Source organism: Nothobranchius furzeri, chromosome 15, assembly GCF_043380555.1.
Source record: "Nothobranchius furzeri strain GRZ-AD chromosome 15, NfurGRZ-RIMD1, whole genome shotgun sequence".
Lineage (NCBI taxonomy): Eukaryota > Metazoa > Chordata > Actinopteri > Cyprinodontiformes > Nothobranchiidae > Nothobranchius > Nothobranchius furzeri.
The window spans coordinates 51,794,242-51,821,111 of NC_091755.1; the positions used below are offsets into that span (position 1 = coordinate 51,794,242).

General features: G+C 39.6%; 1 protein-coding gene across 1 annotated transcript in view; it reads right to left on the reverse strand.

Moving 5' to 3' along the window:
- The window catches only part of ctnnbl1 (catenin, beta like 1), a 103,704-nt gene extending 77,626 nt beyond the window's left edge, over window positions 1–26,078 (reverse strand). The window contains exons 1-10 of the mRNA XM_015968564.3: window positions 25,901–26,078; window positions 24,634–24,852; window positions 22,097–22,203; window positions 21,793–21,932; window positions 19,537–19,634; window positions 14,650–14,743; window positions 5,585–5,676; window positions 4,980–5,052; window positions 4,031–4,089; window positions 2,672–2,820 (exon numbers count right to left, since the gene is read on the reverse strand). Coding sequence (XP_015824050.1) covers window positions 2,672–2,820; window positions 4,031–4,089; window positions 4,980–5,052; window positions 5,585–5,676; window positions 14,650–14,743; window positions 19,537–19,634; window positions 21,793–21,932; window positions 22,097–22,203; window positions 24,634–24,852; window positions 25,901–25,930 — 1,061 coding nt within the window. The 5' untranslated portion in view covers window positions 25,931–26,078. The remainder of the gene's footprint in view (window positions 1–2,671; window positions 2,821–4,030; window positions 4,090–4,979; window positions 5,053–5,584; window positions 5,677–14,649; window positions 14,744–19,536; window positions 19,635–21,792; window positions 21,933–22,096; window positions 22,204–24,633; window positions 24,853–25,900) is intronic.
- Between the last annotated feature and the right edge of the window lie 792 nt (window positions 26,079–26,870).

Consider the following 26,870-nt stretch of genomic DNA (forward strand, 5'->3'; position numbering starts at 1 on the left):
CCGTGTCTTCCTGCAGCAATCCTGAGGGACAACGGACATCAGTAACAACACAGTAAAAAGTCCAACATGCTGTGTAAAAACTGCTATTTTTTAGCACATTTTAAGTCTGACGTGTTGCTACCAGACGTACGGTGTGAGCTGAAACTGAGTGCTACAAATGAAAAAGTTGCACAGTGTCTGCAGAATATATAGAAATACAGGCTAAAATGCATTATCTTGTAGAGGCTCCGAGTCCGCTTGCAGAAGAGACATTTACATGTGGATGTTTCCTGGTCAGGTGCTGCAGCTTGGAGGATGTGGTGTTGTGGTAGGATAAATCCATTTTACAGTTTTTAATTACACTGGAGTACGTTTTCTGCCTTACGACGTGAAAAATGGTCCCACACCTTTGACATTTTCTGTCTTTTTCGCGCTCCACCGGGGTCCACGTTGACCGCCATGGCTTAAGAGAAAGTTAAGTTACGTTCGCTACTCGCGTGTGCATTCAGTGCAGTGTGTATGTGCGTCACTTATTTTGGTCCGGGTGAAACATGACCCCGGGCGATTGCAAAGCCATGAATTAATTAAACATGAATTAAACTAAGCTTCGAGGCAGATAATTTCACTCGAGGATTTTTTGTACTCGAATTATTCGAGGTACTCGAGGAATCGTTTCAGCCCTACTTCACTCCCTCTTCCTGTTTTTAAAATGCAACAAATGATGTTGCCTAGCAGACCGAGAGGGCGGAGCCACTAACAAATACACACACACAGGCTCACAACGTCATTGTGACATCATAATGTACCAGTTTACATCATAGCATACCTCTTAGCCAATAGCGGTGGCAGATTTAAATTCAACTGCAGTGCAGAGTTTTTACCTGACAGTTTTAGGCAGAAAATTGAAATTTTAACTAAAATGTGCAAAACTATTGACTACACATGTCTGCAGCATGATTAGACACGCATTTATATAGTTTATCAGGAAAAAAAAAGCTGATTTGGGGGTGACTTGCTCTTTAAACTCCTGACACATTAATAGTCTTTTACCCCAGTCAGAGCCTCCGTATCAAAGAAGGCGTGTTTCTGAGTTGTCTTGGTAACATTTCTCAAACTTGTCAACCTCTGGTTGGCTACACAAATCATAACATGAGAACATTAAAACTGGATCACTCTCGGGTGATTCCTCAGTTATAGAAAAAGCTTCAGACCGGCCAGCTGAAGCAAAACCCTCTTTAATCATCAAAGCTTTTGACACGTTGTCAAAATCTTTTTGCACCTGCGAAGCTGATACCGCAACAGTTCCTGCAGAACAAGCTGATATTGTGTAGACTCCTTAAGAGTCCCAGACGCGCGGTTCCATCAGTCTGTTGTGACCTGGAGACAACTCTAATACCGGTTTAGTGGGACCACAGTTTCTTCTACGGACCTCGGTGCCTGGAAGTCCGAGGACTTCGACATTCCGGATCTATCACGAGGGTCTTCGAGTGGGTATGTAGACACGACAGATAGCGTCTGATGTGTTTTGATAATAATCAGCTTCATAGCTTAGCGCAACCCAAATTCTTTTACATCCAGAACTCAGCTCTCCTAGATACACAAGTTCTGACTAACACCGCATTCACACATAGGTTTCATTCATCATATCTAGTTCCATCCATCACAGTAAATATTAGTAAACTTGTCATGTTTTAATTGTTGGTAAAATAAATTCTTACTCTTCTAAACCTGACTCTTTTCTGAATCAAAACGAAGTGTTTACAATCCCCTAATAAACAAAGAGTCCTAGAACCTTCTGATAAACACACAAAGACCAAGCCGGGTTGATATTCTATATTTAGATAAGAGTATCACAGCTTATCGGTCATAAGTAGAGGTAATATAAATATATATATATATATATATATATATATATATATATATATATATAGCTCTTAAAGCACTCAATTTCCTAAACCCTACAACCCTACAGGCACGACACTGTGTTTATGTTTACATCTACCAGCCATTAGAGGGCACTGTTGCGCTAAAACGTCCACTCAGCAATGCAAGGTTGGGACTGTGTAAAATGGCAGACTTGACAAGCAGCTGATTTTGAGCCCAGAAGATGTTCCAATGGTAAATTTTGTTGTAAAATAAAGTTATTAGTAGAAATTTGTCCTTATCCTGTACAATTTGTCTCTGAACATAGTGCTGGAACGGGTCAGCAGTGAACCAACATCCCAGCAACTGGAAAATTTGTTCTCTGAACACCAGAGTGTTTGTGTTCCATAGTCAACCTTTAACTGTGTATTACTGTTATTATTGTTGCACTTATAGTAGCATAAGCATATTAATCATTTTGGTTTCAGGTGGTCCTCCAAAACGCTGAACTGTTGGTGTAAACCTTTTATTGTAAAGTGCTTTGGGAAATGTAAAAATCCTAAAGCTGCGACAAAGAGAAAAGGTCAAATAACATTCTGGTATTTAGAGTGATATCTGCTTCAGATAGAAGCGTGTAATATACATTTAAAGTCTGTCAATTTATAGAAGTCCTGAAAAATATGAAACAACAGCTGAAAGCCTGATCTGGGAAACCTTTACCTTTACGGATATGAGGGATGGGATCCCTGGCAAGCTGCGGGATGATTTACGGTTTAGGAAGTCTGTAGTGCATCCCACTCATGGGATTTCTTGTAGATTAAACCTTTACCTGAGCATGAGATTCATTAGCTGAAGCCCTTCTCCTTTGAGGAAGCGATCCCGATTAGAGGGCAGCATGAGGCAGGAACACAGAGCATCAAACAGATTTTCCATCATCTCCTGCTCCTCAGCCGTGTTCGGATTGTGACGTTTGAACACCTGAGAGAAAAGGACAAGGAGTGGGAAGCACTTAGAAAAAAGATGACATGAAGGATTATACCTTTGTCTACTAATTTAGCATCTAATTATGAAATAAAGCTAATTCCAAATAAAAGCCACACTAAACCAAACATTCATCAGTGGTGGGGTTGCTTGCACAGCTTCACGTTAGACAAAATGCGTTGCAGGAGAACAGGCGCCGGGCGTGTTTAGAGCTTAGAAATAAGTTAAATGTTTGAACCACGGATGTGCAATATTATTGGTTTATTATTAATATCGACAGATATTGGCATAAAAAATGTAATACCGGACAATATTGGTATCGGTTTTGACCCAACCTTTTAACTCGTTAACTGCCAGCCGTTTCCTGATCAGAAAAGCCTTTCGCTGCCAGCGGTTTTCAGCATTTTCACAGTTTTTTTAAGAGTCACATAACGTTGCGCGCTAGGATGATGTCAATGCGAAAACTACCAAAACAAAGAGGAGACTCACTTCTTACATCAGGAAGAATCCACGCGTTTCGAGCGTTATCCGTTCTTTCATAATCCGTTGTTGAATTGTGATCGGCAGAAGCTTTTCCGGTTCGCGCCTCACTTTTTTTACAGCAACGTCCGAAAACGATCTCCTAACACATGGATTTTCTGCTTCCTGATCACATGACGTGTGATGTACGCGAATGAAGATCAGCTTTAGAGCTGAGATGTTCGTTCTCATGGTGCGGGGGCTCGTTCCGACGCCCACACAGTAAATAAATGCAAATGGTGACTTTAGTCGTCATTGGCGGTGAATGAGTTAATAACATCCACATAATATACATCAAATTCTTCAGCTACTTATTCTCTCTCTCAAAATGTTAAAATATGACAGATCTGAGGTAAGGTTATTGACATATTTTAGTTTTTTTGACACAATTTGAGAAGTAGAAATTTGCCCTGTGTGGTGAACGTACACCGTCCTGCACCTGGCAATGTGTAGCTAGACGGCTAACAAACGACTAATGGGAGATATGTGATGTGTTAGTAACCTAAAATATTTCAGTTTTTCTTTTTTATGAGGGAGGGGCATAAAATTAATCAGTATGTTTAAATTGGTATTGGAAATTAAGAGTCAGACAATATCGGTGTGTCTGATATTGGTAAAAAAAACAAAAAGAAAATATCGAGCATCCCTAGTTTGAATACAAGTGAGAGAAAAAAATAAAAGTTCTTACAGATAACTGCTGCAGTAGCACATCAATACCATCCATTTCACCCAGCAGTTCTCTGGTACCTGTAAAGAAAGAGAAAATAAAAAGACAACAAGGTGAATGAAAAGGAGGCAGAAATGAGTTCACAAGATTCCGATTATAAAAATGAGCATTTAAACAAAAATGATTTGTGCTAAACCTAAATCAATTACTTTAACAAAATAATGACTAAGGAAATAAGATGGGACAATTTAAAGGCATCGGGAGCTTCCACACTAACGCCTCTGCTGTTTTATATGATATCTTTTAGATTTTTGTTTTTATTGAAGTCTAATAAAAATAAGTAGATGCAAATTAGGACATCAGGAATGTTGCCTATGTTGTTATAATTTCCCATTTTATGTGGCTATATATATATATATATATATATATATATATATATATATATATATATATATATATATATATATATATATTAAACAGGATAGTACTCAAGACAGCATGTGTCCTTGTTTTGGCAAAACATAGTTTTGTATAAATTTTTCATTTTGAAATGCAAAAGAGAGAGAGAGTTATAATGGAGGCAGCACAAGAGAAGAGTGGGGAAATAGGTGCGAAATGAGAAATGACTTCAGCTGCATACCAATGTGATTTGTACCATTAATGAGAACTAGCCCAAGGCCCTGGTCGTCCTGTGGCTCTGATTTTACTGCCTTTCTTTTTTGTGAGGGAGGGAAAGGATGAAGACGACTGCACATAAACCAACAGAGATGGCGTGGAAAGTAACTTAAAAAGGAGGAACATTTTAGAGAGGGAGAGGACGACAAGGAAAATATTTTAACAAGTTCAATGAGAGAAATGTAACTAAGACAGAATGGAGGGTTGAAGTCAATTTAGGGTGAACAGGCGGAAAAAAGATGGAAGATAAATAAATAATTTAGAACACGTCAACAATTTACTGAGATACACTTACTGTCATTATTTTGCAGCAGAATGGCTAGAATTTCACTGCAGTACAGCTTGTTAGCATCAAACGGCATCTTTGCCTGAGAGGGAAGGAGAGCGAAGTCTAATTACCACTCCTCTTGAGAAACTCTGTTCTCCAGAGGATTACAAAATCACTATGTATTCTACAGGAAAATCTGCATTTTCTAACCTCAAGCAGAGACCTGCTTTATGCAGATTCTGTCTCACACAGTGTATAATACTGCACATCATTTCTGAACATATTTATAACCTCATTTATTTTATTCAAAACAACCCAAAAGAGGGAAAACACAGAAATTAATTCCCGCAGATGGTGTGATTCCAAACTAAACCAGACGTTTTTTTTTTAGATAAATATGAAACTAGATTTTTGTTTTTGTTACAGACAAACCTACAGTAGTTATAAGGTTTGCTCTATAACATCCCTGTCACAAAATCTCAGAATAAACATTTATCCTATACAAGTACAGCAGTTAAACAGAAAAAAACAAATCATCAAACCCGGCATGACTGAGAACATACCAGAAGTTTTATGTACTCAGAGATATCATCTTATTAGCTGGTATTCATTTCACGAGTCCTGGGTCTTACCTTGATTCTCTTGAGCAGCCACTGCATGAGTCCCTGCTGAGCAGCTTCGGTGCACAGGCCAGGCCTAAACTCCGCCATGTTTTCTATGATGGCTGAAGAAATTATGCAAGAAACAAAAAAATTCATTAACCTTAAAATTGTTGGACCAGCTGAGAAATGTATCCCTGAATAACATTGTTGAACTGGACTGAGGGGACGCAGGAAGTTCTGGCCTTAACTATAGTTACAGACATATTACTACATCATGTAGGATGACCATTAGAAAAATCATTGTCGTTTCTGGTAGTTAATGCTGTTAAAGGTCTCATTCACTGAGAAACCGTACAATACTTGTTCTTTTTGTTCAACCAACCATCACCTGTGTTAACCACAGAAAATAAATAGGCGGGGAAATTATTAATTTAAGAAACAGACAGTTTCTTCGATGTCACAGGGAAAATTAGCATTCACGTCCTTGCGCACCTTAGCTTGGGACCACCCACTGGAAGAAGAAAGCAGAGCGCATCCCAGCTAGAAGAAGCTAACCATTAGCAACTCCACAACATGATGGAACATGTTCAGGCTTGTGTTATTTGTGGAGATAAAACATCAACGTTGCATTTTTAGCTGAAAAAAAAAGAAGGAACGAAGGCGGTGGAAGAGTCGTGTTGCTGTTACCAAGTCAGAGGAGAGAAGATTGCAAAACAAAAAACGTGACTTTTTAAATTTATCAGGACAGAGAGTTTTAAACAGAATAGCAATGGCTCAGTTTTAATTTCAACAAGTTCATCTACATCAACTTTCTTTGTTTCTTGGATGAAAAAAACACCACAACATCACGCAATTTATGGCAGGCGGGGATTCAGACACCAAGGTGCACCGGTTAGCTAGCAGGCTAACAAAGAGCTAACGTGTCTCCTCAGGAGAGCAAAAATGTCATCAGGTTGGTGGTATTCTAAACCAGAGAGCAAAAGCAGAGCAACAACCACTTGTGATGTGTGCATTCTGGGTATTGGGTACATACATGCTGGCAAAGACACAGGTCCATGATACGCAGGCTTTAAAAAAACTACTCGCTTTTAGCTTTTCCCTTCAGGCATTGCCACAGCAAATCACCGGTTCCCAGTCCCAGTTTGCCATCAAGTCCCAGTTCACAGCGGCAACTCGGACAAAAACACAGAGTCAGCCGACAAAAAAAGGTATGTTAATAAGCAAAAAGATAATTTGCAGATGGACTGTAAAACATCTGGGTATCTCAGTCACCTGCAGCACCCGACCTGCCCGCTACAGCTACAGGTGTTGTGCAGGGAAAAGTTAGCTTGCCTGCCACGGCGCCGTGTGACTGCCCTTACTCAATACAGGTGCACAATGAGGAAGTACACAACTTGAAATATGAGTAACTGTGCTACTTTCAAATATTTTCATAATATTAACACTTTAAGTGAAACTTTTAAGGACAACATGGATGTGTTTTCCCTTTTTCTTATTTTATTGCTTTCCTTTGGTATCGGCAGATACTCAGAATCAAGGCAAGGCAGCTTTACAAAGCACATTTCATACAAAGAGACACTTCAATGTACTTTCCGTTGCATTCCATTAAAATCAAGTGACTCAGATTCGGATTGAGTGCAAAAACAACCCTGATCGGAACAGCCCTATTGCATTTCATGAAAATCAATGACCAAGACTTGTAACCCAGTTTTTCACAACCCACTCATCTGAAAAACGTTTACCCTCTGAAATAGGAGGGCCAGAGCTTTTTTTCCCTCAGAAAAACTCACAAGGCCTTCATTAATATTAGTGACCACTGCAGGTACATTTAAAAGAAATAAATGAAGTAGATTTCTAACGTGTTTGATAATCTCAGTTTTATTTTTCCAACCACTTAACCCAGTGTCCAGCTGTCATTTGGTTATGAAATGCACAGACTGATTTAAATAAATACAGAAATTGTTTGGCCTACATCTTCTGTTATTATTATAAATTTTCATTTTATTTATCTTTAAGTAAAAAATCAATGTTTATCACAGAAACCATGATATTTTGCCATGTGCCCATCACTTGGGTGTCTGTTTTATCTCACCATCATTCTGATCACCAGGAGAATTGCTATGAATGAACAAGAGGGTAAAAGATCTGGAAGGTTGAAAACTGGAATCAGACACCAAATCAATATTGACTCTAAAAATACAAACAAAACAGAAAACTCGTCATAAAATCTGGCTTCTCTCTTCTTGTAATTTTTTATTTATTTTTTTTTTTTTTTGTCTCATCTTATAAAGTCTGTGCTTTTTACAAACACAAACTATTACTTCTACTCAATGCTTGTGCCCTCTGGAACACTTTATTACCGCTCTTGCTGATCAAATGTGGATATTAAAACCCTCCATCAGTCACAATTAAATACGAAAGGGTGACAAATATCTGTTTATGAAGAAGGCTGTTTGGTTCTAGCCCCGTTTCTTCTAGAGATATCATTTGAAAGCTGTCGCTGCTATTTATGTCTCCATCAGGACAGATTGAAGAAAGGAAACGGGGGTGATTGTGGGATGGTTATGAATTGACAGGGGAGCTCAGAAATGACTGAAAAAGAAAAGCAGAAGGGTGGTGAAAAGGGTGGGAAGACATGCCAAAAGATGAGGAATCCAAATATGAGCAACCGCAGAAGCGAGTGAGCAGATACCAAGATGGCTAATAAAGAAAGAGAGAGAGAGAATATAAACGAAATTAAACAAAAGGCAGCTTCTGATAAATGGGCTGCAGATGATAGAGAAATGACGGAAACAGAGGGGGAGATTGAAGAGAGAAGTGCAGAGAGAGAAAAACGAAGGCCCTTTATCAGGAATTCAAACAGAGCAGACAGACAGCATCCTGGAGGACCGCAGCCCCAGAACAGAAAGCAGCCAAGGCAGACAAAAGGCTTATTCAAGCTTGGAGAGCTCCCTTGATAACTTGTTTTTTTTTTCTCTCTCTCTCTCTCTCTCTCTCTCTCTCTCTCTCTCTCTCTCTCTCTCTCTCTCTCTCTCTCTCTCTCTCTCTCTCTCTCTCTCTCTCTCTCTCTCTCTCTCTCTCTCTCTCTCTCTCTCTCTCTCTCTCTCTCTCTCTCTCTCTCTCTCTCTCTCTCTCTCTCTCTCTCTCTCTCTCTCTCTCTCTCTCTCTCTCTCTCTCTCTCTCTCTCTCTCTCTCTCTCTCTCTCTCTCTCTCTCTCTCTCTCTCTCTCTCTCTCTCTCTCTCTCTCTCTCTCTCTCTCTCTCTCTCTCTCTCTCTCACACACACACACACACACACAACTTTAGACGAAGCACAAGTGTTGCTCCCGCATTAACACAGAGCCAAAAACACACATCTAAACAGCCCTCATGACACTTTGCCTCAATCTGGCAACAAAGAAAGAGAAATCATCTCAACAGTCATTCAGCATAAAAAAGAGTTGTGTTTAGCTAAAGCATTAACTATACATGTGATCTCCTCAAAAGGCTATAATTAGAGCTGTAAGGAAATATAGACCCACTGAAATGTCGCGATATTTCCTATTATGATACTGACCCAATATTTAAAATCGGTGCATCATTTTTTTATTTTTTTGAGATTTTACAGGTGAACATTTACTGCATTTATTTTGTGTGGTGCAACTCCAACTGGTAGGTGGCAGCAGTTTTTTTTTACCACCTTCATTCTTCCCTCGCGGGCCCTTCGCTCAGCCGGCAGGGAGCTGTTGATCGTTCCACGCACTAAGTGCAGGTCACGGGGGGACCGTGCATTCTCTGTGTTGGCACCTGCACTTTGGAACCAGTTGCCTTTGGTGGTGCATCAGTCACCCTCATTGGGGTTTTTTAAGACTCGCCTTAAGACCCTTTTTTTTTTGTCAAGGCTTTTCAGGATTAGCAAATTTTACCCGGTTCTGATGCCCCGGCCTCTTAATATTTTTCTGGATTTTATTTTTTGCTTTTACTCTCCTCTTTTAATTGATTTAATGTTGGTTTTACGATTGTTTTATTTTATTCTGATGGTTTTATGTTTTTATTGTGTTGTGTTCAGCACCTTGGGCGTCTGCATTGGTCGCAGAAGGGGCTTTATAAATAAATGAAATGAAAATAATGGAACAAGAACTCGCAGTAACACCGGAGGGGTCTTGGAAGCATCTGGCCTAAGTTTTCTAATTAAAATCAGTCTTAAAAAATGTAAATATCGTGGCAAAAACCATATTGCCAGATTCTTGCCAATACACACCCCTAGTCAAAATACATATCTAATTCATATCGATAAATAAATCCAAGATTTTAAAATGTGATGCTATTTGAACTTGGGAATCTCCAATATTACACATTTGATCACATCTGTGGACAAACACAATCCTATCCTTGAGGTCTGCAGCCAGTTTTTTTTTTTTTTTTTTCAATTTTATGGCCCAGGCTTTGTTATGAAAAGAACTGCCAGCTCTGAGACCCTCAAAAGGTTGACCAAATTGGGTGTAAAGACAGAGAGAGTTGTTGTAAGACCCAGGATCTGAGTACTTTAAAGTCTTGCTCACTGGAAAATCGTTGTTCATTTTTTAAATACGATTGGTCTTTTTAAATACGATTGGTCACCAAGTTTGACATGCATGCTGAAGATGAAAATAATTTTCAACCACTTTCACCTGAATTAGCTGCAGAAAGGAAATAGATGGAGAAATAATTGACTCAGAAAAATACATTTTTGTCTTTATCAATGAGGAAAATTGGCCTCTCCCACCTTGGTTTGCGACTAGAGCTGAGGAAAATAATCAAATAATCGATGCATCGGGATGCGGACATAAACGATTCTGCATCGTGGAAGAGTACGCCATAATCGATTATAGTGGAATATAGTTTTGTTTTTTTAACGACGGCACCAGCGCAGCATCCAAATCTGTCAGAGTGAGTCCCCCACATTTACCAAGTGGTTCCACCTTAATGTGGTACTGCAGGGCTGAGCGCTAGAGTTGTAACCTGAGACCGAACCGGAACCGAATCAGCCCGACCGGTTCTGTTGGATTTGGGCCGTGAATTATGTTAATTGAGCGGGTTGTCATGCGGCTCGCTCCGCTCGCTCGATCAGCGACTGAGAGAGAGAGAGAGACACTGTCTGCTCACACAAGAGAGGATCGGAGGACGCTCCTCCAAACACGCATTATTATTTTCATAATTTAATTATTGTATTTCCTGGAAGCGCTCAGTCAGTCCGAGTGTTGTGATGTCGGGAGGTCCGGTCTTGGGGAGGGGGCGGGGTCAATGACGGCGGCTGCAGCGTGGTCATCTGTCTCTTTTATTTAGGGACACAGAGAAGTTAAAAGGAGAGAGAATTAGAAGATAGAAGTTCTTGTTCCACTTTATTCTTTTGTTTCATGAAGATAAGCTGATGTTAAATTCAGCTTAAAGAGAAATTGGGAGGAAGCTTTGGTTCTTTTTAGGTTACAGGAGGTCTTGTTTCCTATCTGCTCCTCCAGAGACAGCATGGACAAGAGGGTCACATGGTGAGGGTCCCACAGGACAGGTTAGTGGAAAGGTTTGTAGTTAGCTGGTTAGTGACGGGGATCCATCAGCTGGGTAATTTAATCCTAATCCAGCCCACAGCCTTCTGCTGGTGTTATTATCAGGAAGAATAAAACACACATCTTAAATATTAATGGAAGTGTAGAATTTGTTTTATGTTTTATTATTTTCTGCATCAAACAGAACTTGATTCATTCTCCAACATTTCAGAAATGAACCACTGGGTTCAAATAAAATAAACTAAGTCAAACATTTCATTTGGTTTTATTTCTGACACCCTTCAACTGTGGCATAAACATCTGACTCTAAAGCTGCTCAGAGACATTATACACTAATATATGAACCCATTATGTGTTTTATTATTACATTATGTGTCCTGTAGGTTCGCAGTATTTCTTTAGATTTTGTGAGTTTTTGCAAAGCGTGTTTTTCTCAGCCTGAGGCGTGGTGTTGAACGAGGAAACGGATTGTTTTACTTTGTTAAATCTTAAATGTTTAAAATGTTTTGTCCTAACCTGTTGTGAATGGAGAGCTTTTGAGGGATGGCAGGTTGTGTCAATTACGTTTTTGATTAAAAAAATAAAATAAAATAAAAAGCCATTATTTGACATCTTCTATTTATCGATGAAAACAAATCGATATGAAATAATCGTGATGCATCAGGATATCGAATGTAATTGAATCGTTGACCCAATAATCGTAATCGAATCGGGAGACAAGTGACGATTCGCACCTCTATTTGCGACCACCGAAGGTTGTATTGATTTTGCGGCCAGGAGAGAGCAGAGTGCATCTTAAGCCGGGCGGACACTGCATGACTTCCTCTCATAGCAAATCTCACGACCCTGTTCTCAGACGTGACCCGACAGCTCACACTGTACATCTCGTAGCAACACACCGGACCTACAAATATGCTAAAAATTGCAGCTTTTACACAACTCATCGGACTTTTCATTGTGTCGTTATTGAGGTCTGTTGTCCACCGGGATTTCTGTAGGATGAGGACACACAGATTTATGGGGGTTGGAGGAGGAAGACGAAAGAAAGTAAAACAATGTTTTATCAGTTTAATTTGACATAAACACGGCAAACACGCTTTCTTGACGATCCTTGTCATTGTGTGCAAAAAACAGTGTATAAATAAAAATAAACAACATCAGAAATAGCTGGCAAGCGGTGATGTTGCATGTTTGCGCATGCGCCGTGGTGGTTCTGGTACTCTTGGTCGCAGCGCCACTTCAACAGTGCGATGCACTCACAAAGGATAAGCAAAAAATCAAAGGCGGGATAAATCCCTGCGAGACGATTGCTGATCGGGAGCTGGTCATGTGGTGTTAATCGCCTCTCGTTACAAGGGATGCAACAATACCACTTTTTCCCAAGCCGATACCGATACTTGGATCTGAGTACTCGCTGATACTGATTACCGATACAGATACTTCTACCACACAAAAAAATGCAATGAATTGGAATACAGATTTTATTTTCTTCTGTTTTCAATAGGAAAAGGCTGTGAGGTAGATAAAAAGTAGTATAAGTGATCACAAAACTAAAATATTAGGTGAACAGAAATGACACGTTACAGTGATGTCACTTTCAAGCAACTGCATTGGTATCAGTTACTGGTATCTGTTAACTTTTAACGATACCAGTATCATACCGGTGCATCCCTGCTCGTTATCCCCTGTCTACTACACAATGCTCAATGGAAAAGTCGCCCCAATCTTGTAGATTCTTGCACGAGGGGAAAATCGGCTAAAAAAAAGTGAAAAAGTCTCAGTGTCCACCCAACATTAGCAAACAGAAGCTAACATTAGCATTAGCTATTTCACTACATGGCGGAACACATTCAGGCTTCTGTGACTTGCAGAGAGAAAACACCAATGATCATTTTTATCCAAAAAAGAAGAGCAAACGGAGACAGCAGAAGAGTCGCATTGCTGTTAGCCAATCAGAGGTGAGATATTTGCATATAATAAACAATATGGAGTAAGACTTGTAATCCTGTCGTTTCCAACTACTCACTCCTCCGACAAGCTTTAAGCCCCTAAAACAGTAGCACAAGAACCTCTTTATTCATTTATTTTTTACAGAAGGCATTTATTCAGACACCACAGCATATTTATTAAAAATAAATAAATAAAACTAGTAAATTATACCTTTAAAGTGCCATGGTGCACCAAGAATTATGCAATGAGTTCTTAGAGCTAAACCTGTAAGAATACAAATAAAGTTGATATATTAACTTGTATGCTGTCAAAATAAAACAGCACTAGGGCTACCTGTCAGTCCAGTGCCCAGAACATAAACACCAGCTCCTGGACACATTAAAAACATCACTCCCTCTAGATGGGCCCATTACGTTTCTGCATTAAACAAGGCCAAACTTCTCAAATGCTCAGAATATTCAAGTGAGCTATTTTTATGCACGATGCAGTACTGAAGTTAAAACTCTGCAGCACTTGTCTTAGGCAGAGTGTGTCCCAGATTCTTACCATATATTTGTCTGTCAAGTTTAGAGTGTGGATGTCTGCAGTGATTAAAACACCTGCCAAACTAATGATATCTGCAGATTCGTATGCACATAAATATGGTATATTTGGTTGATTTCTGCAGAAAAGGGAGAAAATACAACTGCATGTAGAAAGCAAACTTTAGAAAAGTTCAAATGAAAAGCCTTCTTGCTGTGAGGCTACAGTGTAAACCAGTGCAGTGCTGTGAACAACACAGTCTTAGTTTTAAATATTTATTGTGCAGTATGTTCTAAACAAGAGAACTGCATAATTTTAAATGTGGCATTATGAGTTGCAGAGAAACACTGCAGCAATGTGACAAACTGTGCCATATTTCACATCTGGCACTTGCTTTATTTGAGTCCATCTCAGTGGTCTAGGACTCGGTTCAAAAAATGGGGAATGTTCGGACGCAATGCGCCAGCTTCGCTCAAATGTGCTCTGCGTACGTGGGAAGGGTGACGGTGAAATAGCTGTAAAGAGATTCTATCTGGGCATTTCAATAAATCCTTTTAGGACTGCAGAGCTGCAATCACCTACAACATAAATATTTTAAATGATTAAAATATTTAAAAATATTAAAAGCAATCAAATAGTCTTTTTTTATTCAACACATAAAGACACGTGGTTAGCCAAATTAACTAATATCAGCAAACAACGGAATAAAATTTTACCGCATTTTACAAGTTGCTGGCTAGTAGAAGCTAACTGTTAGCATAGCAACTCCACCACACAGCAGAACTCCTCCAGGCTTGTGTTATTTGTGGAGATAAAACATCAATGTTGCAGAGTAAACAGAGTCAGTGGTAGAGTCGTGTTGCTGTTAGCCAATCGCGGGCAAGATGTCAGAAAATCAGGAAATAAGACTCCAAATCCTGTCGTGTTCCACTCAACTCTGATCTGCTCTACTTCTACATCCTCAAACTGGCGCTCCAGAGCTTTTCTCCCTAGAGACAAGGCATTCATTCCGACTAGACACCGCCGCAAATGTATTAAAAATATGAGTAAAGTTGACCTGTAATATGTGGAAATGACCATTTTTAACAAAGTATATTCTTACCTAAAGTGTTAAAGATGCCATCAGCTTCCTCTTTCACTTGTTCATTCAACCGCTCCATGTTCTGCACCAGCAACGCCACCACCTGACCCTCCAACTACAAAGAAAAAAGGATCTAAACAGAGGACTCTGGAATGTTTTACACTGGAAAAAACAGCAAACAAAGTTAAGTACATTTAATTTTAAATACATTTTTTATTAAATTCTAGATCCTCTTTTAAAATTTGCAATATAATAGTATATAGATAAAAAAAGACTTGAAAAGGGAAAAAAGCTACGGAGTGATGATTATTTTTCCACTCAAGGTTTTTTTTTAGCAGAAATTTGGACATTTTCACTGAAGCTCCGACAGGAACCCAGTATTATCACTCAAGTCAAGATTGGAAACTCGTAACCAAACAAAGATTGTGGAGGGCCTGCGGCCTGGATGAAAGCACTATAACAGATGAAATAAGACGAACAGTCAAAGCAGATTTATAAGCCACAGAGGCTGCTGCGAGTCATTTTGATTTATCTTATCAAGGATAACACCTGGCCTTCTGGCAGCAAGGACAGAGGGGCTGCAGGCATTACAGCATGGTGGAGACAAATGGAATCAACCAACCAACCTTGCTGCCCTGAAACGGTTTACCTGTGATGTAGCTGTAAAGAACACTGAGGTTATGGGTGCGCCATTGCATGCCAAATGGACTGTGTTTACATTTAACCTCCATCTCAAGGATGTTGCAGACCCACCTGTCTCTACCGTCTCCCAGAAAGACAATTCACACGTAAATATTTTCTTTTGGTCTCAAATAGGCATTTGATGCATTTGTAAAGGTCTCATTCTCTGATAAAACAGTGCCATACTTTTTTTTTTCATGTTTGAAATATGATCGGTCTCATTAAGTTTAATAAGTATGCTCAAAGTGAATATTTTCTTCAGCCCCCATAGCCTGCATTTGCCGCAGAAGGAAAATAGAAGAGGAAACGACCAAATAAGAAAATGCAGTCTCTTCTACGACACAGGGAAAACCAAGTACACCTGACTGCACCACGCAGAAAGGCGCGGCGTCGGGCCAGGCGTCAGACCCATACCATATTTGGAAAATGCAACACTTGCATTTGGGAACTGAAGGGGGCGCTGTCAGGTCAGTTGTCAGACCCATATGAACTACGGCTGTTACTAGTTTACAATTGTTATACAGTTCTATGATCAAATTAAGCAAGATAAATGTAATTTGCCACGTGACAAGGCCTGAATTTATTCCCCAAAATGAAAAGGTTCCTTTCAGCAAATCGCTGCCAAACTAAATTTTTTTACAATCTGTGGTAGTCTGGTGTCACTATCATCTGTTGTTGAGAGTGTAATCTCTTCAGCCATCGTCTGTTGGGGTAGCAGCATCAGAAGCAGGGACATGAAAAGGCTCAACAGCCTAATAAAAAAGGCTGGTTCTGTTCTGGGGAAGACTGTGGAACCGCTGGAGGAGATCATGCGAAGAAGGACTCTCCAGAGAATCTAGAAAATGATGGACAACCCTGAGCATTCTCTTCACAAGACTGTCCGACAACGGAAGAGTGTCTTCAGTCAGAGCCTTCTTCAGTTTCGCTGCAACACGGGCCGCTACTGGAGATCCTTCCTGCCAACAGCCATTGTAATATACAATAACTCTTTGATGACTTGATTATTATTATTATTCTGAGCTACTACAGCAATCAATTTCCCTCTGGGATTAATAAAGTATTTTTGAATTGAATTGAATCTGACTTTTGTTTAATTTTACACTCTGCTGACGCCGGTTCGACTCTAGGGACCACCCAAGGGAAGGACAAGGTAGGCGTGCCTTGGCTAGTAGAAGCTAACTATTAGAAACACCACAACAAAACAGAAAACATTTGGGCTTTAGATATTTATGTACATAATGCAGCTTAGTTGGATTTTTTACCAAAGAAAGAAGAGCGAACAAAGCCAGGGGAAGAGACACGGCTGTTAGCCAATCAGAGGTGAGACATTTGAATATAATGAATAATAATGAGTAGGGTTCATAAACCTGATGTTTCCAGCCCCCTGACTCCATCAACTAACTTAACTACTTCCTGAAACAGGAGTGCGAGAGCTTTTATCCACACAAAAAACGGCCCACAAGGCCTTCATTCGTACTAGTAAGAGACCACAGCAGATTTATTAAATAAAAAAGGAATGAGACCTTTAAATCAAAGTTTTCACAAGAAGTTTGGGTTTAATTAAAAACGGCTTAAAACAAAAATATTAAACTATTGTCGTATACACTGCATTACAATGAAACACTCTATGGTAGCTCTCCCTTCGTAACTAACTCGTAATTAACTAACAAACGCTAACCAGCGCTAACCAGTTCATGACGCTAAATATTCCATAATCCTACAAAAAGATGATCCAAGCAACGGTCTAATCTTTATCCTTTCACTCTGAAGTGTCAGCAGTAGCTTTACATATCATATTTGCCAGGAGGTCCCGATAAATCTACAAATACATGCAGAATGTCATTATGAAGAACTGGCTGAATACCTATAGATGGAAAATATTTGAACAGACAGCTCAGAGGTCCCCAATATATCTGAGAACAAGAGTTCACCGTCAGCAACAAGACGAGCTGAGCTCTGATGAGAAGTCATGGTGACAGCCACGAAGGAGCGGGCTTGGTTCTGTCCTGCTTTAAAAGGTAGACCTGCACATTATTGTAGGTTGACCTTTGTGTGTGTCATTGTAAATGTCAGAGAGCGTAACGGGATATAAACAATGTTGATGTCCCACTCTGAGGGCGTTTCCCTGCTTCAGTGACAGCATAACAGGATTAAACTACAAAATAATACTAATAATAACATAAATAAGTTGGAGACTAGTGTCAAAAAAATCGATACCTAGATATAAATCGATATTAAAAGTGGTATCTAAATTAGATATTCCATCCCTGTGGTATCGATATTATGGAGTCTCATATATACACAGCCTTCTTCAAGTACACCGACACGCATGACAGCCAGATGCCGTAAAGCAGCCTCCGCCTCCCGGACAAACAGAAGACGATGCCGCATGGCTACACTGCAATTTCCCACGCGAGTTGTCTCCGATCCAAGTTTTGTTAACAGTGGCAACAGTGAATCCGGGAGGCACTTCACAGCCCAACTTAATCAACAACACAAAGAGCAAAAGTGCAGTGTGGAAACACTTTGGATACAAGGCTGATGAGTCGGGGAAAGCAACAGACCATGACAGACCCGTTTGCAAGGAGTGCTACAAAGAGGTCGCTACGAAGTCAAGCAGCACAACAAATTTGGCCAAGCATCTGAGAGACCGACACCCCAAACTGCATGATGAAATGAAACAGGTGTCTAAAATTTATTAAATCTAGTAAGAATGTGTCTAATTGCACCAACAAATTTGAGCTCACGTATTAGTATTAGCTAAGCTAGCATACCAAGTCCGACACGTAGTTGTATATTCACGCTTATATGCTTAAAGGAAAACTCCTGTTTATTGCAACCCGGACTTAATTTCTAGCATGCAGTACGTTTGTTTACTCACGCTGACAACTTTGGTGCTACTTGGATTCCCCGGGGTATTTAGATCCATCGGCGAATCGCCATCAGTGTATATCCATATAACGGGTGCAGACGGGCACCCATGGTGCAGCCTCGAAATAAGACATTATCTGCACCAAAACATCTCAATGTCGAAAGGTTTTGTTAGGAATCATTAACTTGATTCCCCATGTTCGTTTGGAGCGAGTCTGGGATTTCTAGGCGTGAATAGACTAGCTGCGGCTAATCTAATCGGCGCTTTTAATGACGTCACTGCCGTGCGCCAGTCTGTTTTTAATTAAGATTAGATGTACCTTTGTCCTACTGTGGAGAAATCTGTGTTCTCCCTTTATTGACCAACAGAGTTGTTCAAAAGTACAGAACAAAACATATGGTATAACAGCTTATGACAAAAATGCACCTCAAACAGAGTTTAAGCAGCAAAACATCACTCTGCAAATAGTGTATATATAGTGAGACAATTCATGATTTAAAGTGTTAACTTTCGCCAGTTTTTGTATGCACGTTTTAAAAAATGCTGATACTTTAAGCACTTTGTACACTTAATTATTAACATTTAATTTTTGCAATATAAATTGAGGAATGTTAGTTTTTGAATAAACTTGTTCAATAAATTGGTGTTTTTAAATAGTGAGAAGCGAGAGAAAGGTATGGAGAGAAAGTAAGTGAGAGAGAGAGAGAGAGTGAGAGAGAGAAAGATCGAGAGAGTGAGAGAAAGTGAGAAAGACAGAAAGAGAGAGAAACAAGAGAGTGAGAGATAAAAAGAGTGAGAGAAGGAGTGAGTGAAAGAGTTCAAACCTCCGGGCTTTTTGAACCCAACCTTTAGGAATAATAACCGCCGCCTCCGGTGTGGGATATTTAAATACATGCAGTTCAGTTACATGTTAACCCTCCCACTGTCCTAATGGGTGTGACCCCGCGAGGAAAGTTGACCTTTGAGCTGGGTTGATGGTTTATCCCTTGGGTCCATGTGGAATTGGTGAGGAGTGAACACCACCTCACCCCTGCCACGTGGACCTCAAAGGATAAACCATCAACCCAGCTCAAAGGTCAACTTTCCTCGCGGGGTCACACCCATTAGGACAGTGGGAGGGTTAAAATTATGAACACGTTACACAAACACAAAGCTTTTTATTTCTTCACAGAGACAGTTTAAAAAAAATCCAAAAGTACACCAGAGCAAACAAAAGTCCTGCTTTGTATTCGCTGGATAAGTTTAAGATTCATTCTCCTGCGTCTCGTTTGGATGCAGAAGTCCAGAAATTTAGGTATTGATCCACCAAAGGCTGTTTCATCGATATCAACGACTGATGTAAACTTTCAACTCACCAGAGCATCTATGAGCACCTCAGCACCCTCCTCACTCTCATGGAGGGTGTCGATATCCGTCAGCTCCTGCAGCAGGTCCACCACAGCTATGGCAACATGTGGCTGATGTTCAGGACAATAAGACAACACTACTAGCATTAGCGTTAGCATTAAACTCACTAAAACTATCAATCATGACTCCGTATGGATTGAAAATGGTCATAACTCTCCCTACACTGATGGGAAGTGTTTGAATGTATGAAGAAAAACACTTTTTCACCATCGACTGTAAAGCCTCCTTTCCACCAGACCTGAAAGCGTTGCAAAACGTACTTCACGGTTCTTAGCTGCCATTATAGTGGACGGGTTCCTTTCCTCCGACAGCAAATTGTAATGTTTTGAACGCCATCATTCCATTTCGAGTCAAGATTTTAGACGCGTTGCTTCCAAAACACGTTGTAATGAATAAAAAGTGTCAATTTTCACTATCGAATTGACACGGCATAACCTTTCATGCACGCCAGAACTGCAAAGTCAAGGTTACGCCAGCTGGAGGATCCAGACGCAAAAATCAACCTTTTGCTCACTTATTGTTCTTCATCGCAGACATAAACAAACTGTCAAGGTTTCCCGCAAAAGCCTCATCTCTCTGCTAAAAGTCAGACTGCTGGATTCCTCATGAACAAAAGTGAATCCACATGAATCCTACAAGGCTTTACAACTTATGGGTTAAATAATCATATGTGATGAATGAACAAGGTGTCTAAATCAAATGTTTGAATAACCTGTGCTTAAATCAATGAATATGAAATGAATATCGTTCTTACAATGATCCATTTGTATCACAAATCAGTGTGTGTTTGCTTTAACAAGTTAATCATGGTTTACACTCATATACATCTTCATAAGATTCAAATTAAGGTTAAGGTTCACCTCAAATAAGCTTAAAGATTCTTGATTCACCGAATTAAGAATCTTGAATCTGAAGGAAGGCGTGGCTTTCTGAGGGACGTCGGAAAACACCCAGAAACTTGTCAAATTCTGATTTGCCAGAATACGCCAGAAATCATAACACTGTGGTTTAATCAAACAGGATTTACTTCCCGATTAATTCAGTTTCCAGATGAACCCCGATTCGCCCAAATCAGGAAAGAAGCCTCTTTTGAAACAATCTTCTTTGGCCTTAAGTCAAAGCCTCTCTGCAACGCTGCGGCTGACACCAGACAACCGGCTCTTCTAAGAGCCAGGCCAACATCAACCTTAGATGCAAATAAGCATTCCAGCTTTCGGCCTTCACCTCGAGGGATCTCAGACCGGACGGGTCATATCGGAGCTGTCTACGGGTTCCTGATATCAGAGGTTCACTCCACCGGCAGTGCCCATCAACCCCCGGGATCGAATGAGAACCTTCACACCAAGGGTGCGTAGACTTGGCACGACAGATGGCGTCTGATGCCGTTTTAAATAAACAACTCTCTAGTTTAAAACAAACAACAAATTCGTTTACACCCAGATTTCACAATTTCTCTCGGATACAAACAGCGGTTGCTACAACATCCAGCTTCCATCACAACACCTCACATCCACCATGTCACATCTCCTTATGCACATCATTAGTTTAGGAAAATTAATTATTCATTTTATAAACTATATACGGACTCTGTCTGAATTAATACGAAGTGTGTTTATGGTCCCTGAATAAGCAAAGAACCCTAGAATCTTCTGTTTAATCATTCAAAGATCAATCAGATTGATTATTTCATATTTATAAGGAATAATCACATCTTATTGGTCATAATTAATTTGGAATAATTGCTACGTCAAATCCCACAGTTTAGATCGGGCCAGACAGGAAGTAAAACACAAAAGCAGTGTAAAACATCTGGAAACTTTCAAAATAAAAGTCACGTGCAGACAAAGGTATTTCTTTTCCTGTGGAACCCCCCTGGCCGATAAAAACAGCACAGAAAAAAGACCTTTTCGGATACTTGCAGCTGTCTTTCTCCTTGCGTGTTATTGAGTAGTCTTCTGAAATTACGCGTGGTGTTGTAATTCTCCCGAGATTTGTTGAATTCACAGGACCGACAGCCCCCGTTTCACGTCTTAAAGGCTCAAGGTTGGAAGGGAGCTTGCAGTTAAAACGCCACTATTACGTTACACGCCGCTTTCACATTCAGTGGATAGGAGGGGTGACTCAATAAAAACATTGTTTTTGTTTATTTGCACAGAGGAATGCTGTTTAGGATCAACAAGTTCATCAAATATCTGAAAGGATATCAGTGTTTTCATGACCAAGAAGGCCCAGCAGTGAGTGGACGGCATTGAGCTCCACCAGCAGGTGGTAGAGGTCCGGCATCGTGGCGATCACGTGCATTTCTTGGATGATGTCATTCAGATCCAACTCAGACTCCATGAACCTGGTTTAAAAACATTAAAACGCAGATTGTATATTAGCATCTTTATACATTTACCTTTCAAATCCCAGAAGTCGCTTCACTTGCGTTTAGCATGTTCCTACAGAAACTAACATTTAATTATCGTGATCTTTAAAATGAAAACGGACAATTATCAATTGCCTTACTTTTCCGGATTGTCTGGAAACTTAATCCTCAGTTCCTGGTTTTTGTACGACCTTTTCTCAAAGGTCAGGATCATTTTCTTCACTGAGCTCTCGTCAATCGGCTCTGCCTGTTTGATTAGCGCAGTCGGCGGGAAGAAGGGGAGAAATAGAGGGAAAAGAGGAATGGGGGAGAAGAAAAAGAGGCTTTTATTGAAGCAGCTGTTTGTGACAATAGCAAAGCGCCATCGGGGCGATCTTAATTATGTGAAAGGAGCAAATGAATTTTCTTCAATAGGAGGAATCTAAGAATGTTTCACAGAAACGAGAATGTGTTTGACCTCCTGATGGCTAAATGCCTTAAACTGCTGGAGCGATAATGACCAGTTAGGACATGTCAACTGCCTGACATTATGAACAATGCAGCACTTTGCTCTCAAGTACCTCCTGACAGAGTGAATCTTTTAAAAGGGTACAAAGTGGTATTATAGGAACTAAATTATAGATGTGCCGTTTTCAAACAGACTACACTTTATGGTATAACTGGAGCTAAGAATCCCAGAGAAACTCTTCTCATGCCCTCTTTCCTGTGACAGTGTTGGCAGAGAAAAGAATTAAATCAAATGCACCGCTTTGCTAGTCTGGTAAGCCATCCTACATGTAAATATTTAGTCTGGTCACAAGCTAATAAAGCCACCCCGCCATGGAGCTGAATCTACGGTTGTCTATCAAACTGTCGTCACTAGGACTAATCAAAGCAATGAACAATGCAACGCGCTCACCCCTATGGATGTCAGTCAATGAGGAAGTCCACCACACAACATCAAAGAAGCAAATGCATCTCTTTTTATTAAATAAATGACTTAAAGTGACGGTGTGTATTTTTCCTGGCGATAGGGGGAAGTACATACCTAAATCATTGGAAGTAAGCAGTATTTTTGTGTTGGAGTCAGACCTTAACAACAGATGCCCATTAGGGTCAAAAAGCCCTGGTTAGTGCAAACTTCAGCAAAATAACAAGCACATCAGACTCCCTTTCATCACTGGCAACACGTGAAGAGGTAAATGTGCAAAACAACAACATTTAACTTATTCACTACCAGCTGTTTCCTGATCAGAAAAGCCCTTCGCTGCCAGCGTTCTTCAGCATTTTTACTGTTTTTTTAAGAGTCATGGAACGTTGTGCACTAGGATGATGTCGACGCCAAAACTAACAAAACAAAGAGGAGACTCGCCTCTTACATCAGGAAGTTGTTACAAAGCTGCCAATATTTGTCAACAACTGGGCATCATTATATTTATCTTTAACAACATTTTGATGGATACTTCCAGAAATGAATGGTAAAAACTACACATTGTCTCTTTAAGTACATCCATCTTGTCGAGTCTCAAAGAAAGGCTCAAGTCTAAATTGTCCAAAGTTGATGCCAAGGCTGTTTCAAACGAGCACTGTTCCCTAGCCAGCGGCCAGCGCCATCTTTGTTGTTTTTCTCCATCGCAGCTCCAGCTCTAAGCCCACCTAACAAACGTAGAGCTCTGTGATTGGCTCGACACAAAACTGTTCAGGGCAATGATAGATGTACTGAGGCTACGATAGGGCGTGGCTTTGACCTGCAGGGTTGCAGTGATTAGCCGTGAAATGCTGCAGTTAACCCACCATAAAGACGTCTCCAACACCAAAAATAAATAAGACATTAACGGACCAAAACAAAAGTGAAACTGAACTGACGCACGCAGCAGAACCAGCTTCAGGAACCACCGGGACTGCTTCCTTTCCACATGAGAAACACTTGAAGTCTCCTGTGAGGAAATAGTTTAAATTCTCAAAGCTGCTAAAGGAGAAATTTAGCACGACGGCTCGTCCACCTGAAGAGCTGGCAAGAAAAAAAAGCTGCAACATCTCCTACATGTTGTCATGTCTGAGATCATCAGGCAGACAAATAATTAGAATATGTTAGTGACTGAAGGGATTTAACAGTAATATTAGAACAGTGAACAATACAGTGAACGACAGTTCATTTAGTAATTTTGTACAATTCCCTGTCTACAATAAGCCAGTATGGCAGGCCATTTTAACATTTAATCAACAACCCCTCTTTGTAAGTCCAGTTCTACATAATACAGCAATATAATTTATCCATGTCCAAATAATATTCTTACTGGTGAAATTGTAAAAGAAAGATATAAACAAGTAGAAATTATATTTAAGGATACATAATAACTGCACTAGCAGGAATTTAGTATCCTCTGGTTAGTTTTTATCAACAAGGATTATTAATTTAAAGTGAATTTACTTAATATTAATTATTAAACTACAAAAATATCTAAGACGTTCAATAAACTATGGATAGAACGATTATTTCTGCTCTGTCTAATTCTGGTGCATTAACCCTAACAATATAATGGTTAGATTACTAATTTGCTATTATCTTAATAATTCTAAATTTGCTGCAAGAAAACGGATGAAGCGTTCAGTTTAGGCAGATTAACACAAACAATGTAATAAATCATGCTTCGCTTCACTTAAGTACACACCCTTAACGAAAAGGACCTTTACCCACCTCAGGTTCTTCCCCATCCTGATCCATCAGTTTTTCCAAGATCATCTTTCGGTCTTCAGTTATTTCTTCAGTTTCTCTCATCTCCGCTCCTCCTTCAGCCTCCCTGTATCTAGCTAGCTCCCTCGCTCCCAGACCTTTCAGCTGCTTCCCTCCTCTGGAGTTGTCGTCTTCTCCTGCGCCTCCATCACCGTTCCTCAGGCGCTTGGCTCCTCTATCAGGCTAAAAGATGAAAATAAATGGATATAAGGTGAAAGTGAGTGGAGTGAGTCTCACATTGTTTAAATTAAAACAAAACTACAAACTTTGGTCAAAAAATAAAACAAAGAAAATGTATCTGGGCTGAACAGGATTTCTGAAAATGTATTTTCTTTTGTCTAATTGGTTTTTACTTATCAGAAAACTTATACCATACTAAATGACAACATAATATGTAAAATTATATAATAAACAAATGTAAACAATCAATTTAATCAGGTTAATGGTTACATTGCCAAACTGTAATTCACCATTTAGTTACAATAAATATGTGACCCATACATTTAACCATCTTATTTTGGAATAGCTACTTTCCTTAAAATATATTTCTCTGCAAAAAACGAAGAAAGCCATTAAAATACTTCTTATTTTCAATTAATGTGAAATAAATTTAAAAGAAAGCTAGCTCCGCTCCTTCTCTCGGGTGATGCTTGACACTATTATATGAAACTCCTTTGTATCAGGTCGTTTTGCTGTCTCTAAAAATAAACAAGCGTTTTCAGGAATATTTTAGGGATAAAAATCACAAACTATTTTACAATAAGACACAAATATAACAATAAAACTGTTAATAAAAACAGAGAGCTGATGCAGAGGATTGCATGTTAGTACAAAGTGTCATAAGTGATTATTTTATTGTTCTTTGTGGACAAAAACAAAAAAACATAGACGTAAACACTACTCTAGACAAAGGCATCCATTAGGAAAGCCAGGGGAGGCAAAAATAACCACGCAAACATAAACTGACGATCCTTAGCCTTCATTAGCTAACAAGCTAACTGTCACGTTTTTCTTCGATGAGAAAAGCTAAACTGCTCCATTACCATGGAAGCGCAAGGAATGGGTAATTTACAGACTCGTAGATCTCCACACATAAATAAATAAGAAACTAATCAGCTTTCTGGATTTTATTGGTAACTTTTAGCAAGGCTGTGTTGCTACATGCATGCCAACAGTTAAGAGATTACAGAAAGAGCGTTCCCTGCGTTGACTGCTTGAAAAAAATACATACCTGATAGTTCAGAAGCTCCCCGACGTCCATTTGTTCAGATTAGATCACTTCACCGTAAGATAAATGCACTTGGAATTAAGAAAAGAACCCTGCACGATTGGCTTTTAGCTAACAACAAAATCTGAACATGCCGGCGCTGTGCCGTAAAATGCTGGCCTGCCGTATGAAAAGAAACACTGTCGTAAAGCAGAAGCCTCCACAGTTTCTTCCTGCGGGGCGTGTGTGTGTGTGTGTGTGTGTGTGTGTGTGTGTGTGTGTGTGTGTGTGTGTGTGTGTGTGTGTGTGTGTGTGTGTGTGTGTGTGTGTGTGTGTGAGAGAGAGAGAGAGAGAGAGAGAATGAGAGAATGAGTGAATGAACCTTTGGTATAAAACTAGCTCTTGTTTTTTTGTAAAAGTAAAACAATAAATTCGTGTGTCAGAAATGTTTTTCCAAGGCCTCCAGGGCAACCTGCTGGCTTGATTGTCACCCGCAAGTCGCTTTGGACAAAAGCGTCTGCCAAATACGTAAACATAAACCAAGCAATTAATATGGAACTGTAATAATAATTAGCTTTTTTTATTCCTCTGTATCTAAAAGGGTTATATTACAAAGTAAATCAATGTAAGATTGTACCAAACAATCTAAAAATAAGATTATTATCTAGATAATAATTATGAAAGATGTAATGTTAATTCAAACATATGGTTGTTATGCCAGCCAAATGGTTATCGCTTAGGATCAATTTGGTAATTGTCTGACTCTAAAATCAGCACATCTGCTTTTTGCTTATTTTATTGCACACTAAAAATACAATACAATGAAGTATCAGAAATTGACACCAGCCTGCTTATTATTTTAATATCTTTACATGTGCATGAACTAATAAGCTCAGAAATCAATGTCTGTGCATCATAACTATGCTACCTTTGTGCTGACTTAATAACAATATGAGCTCCTTACCAATCCTCCTCAAAGCCACATGTATGAAGT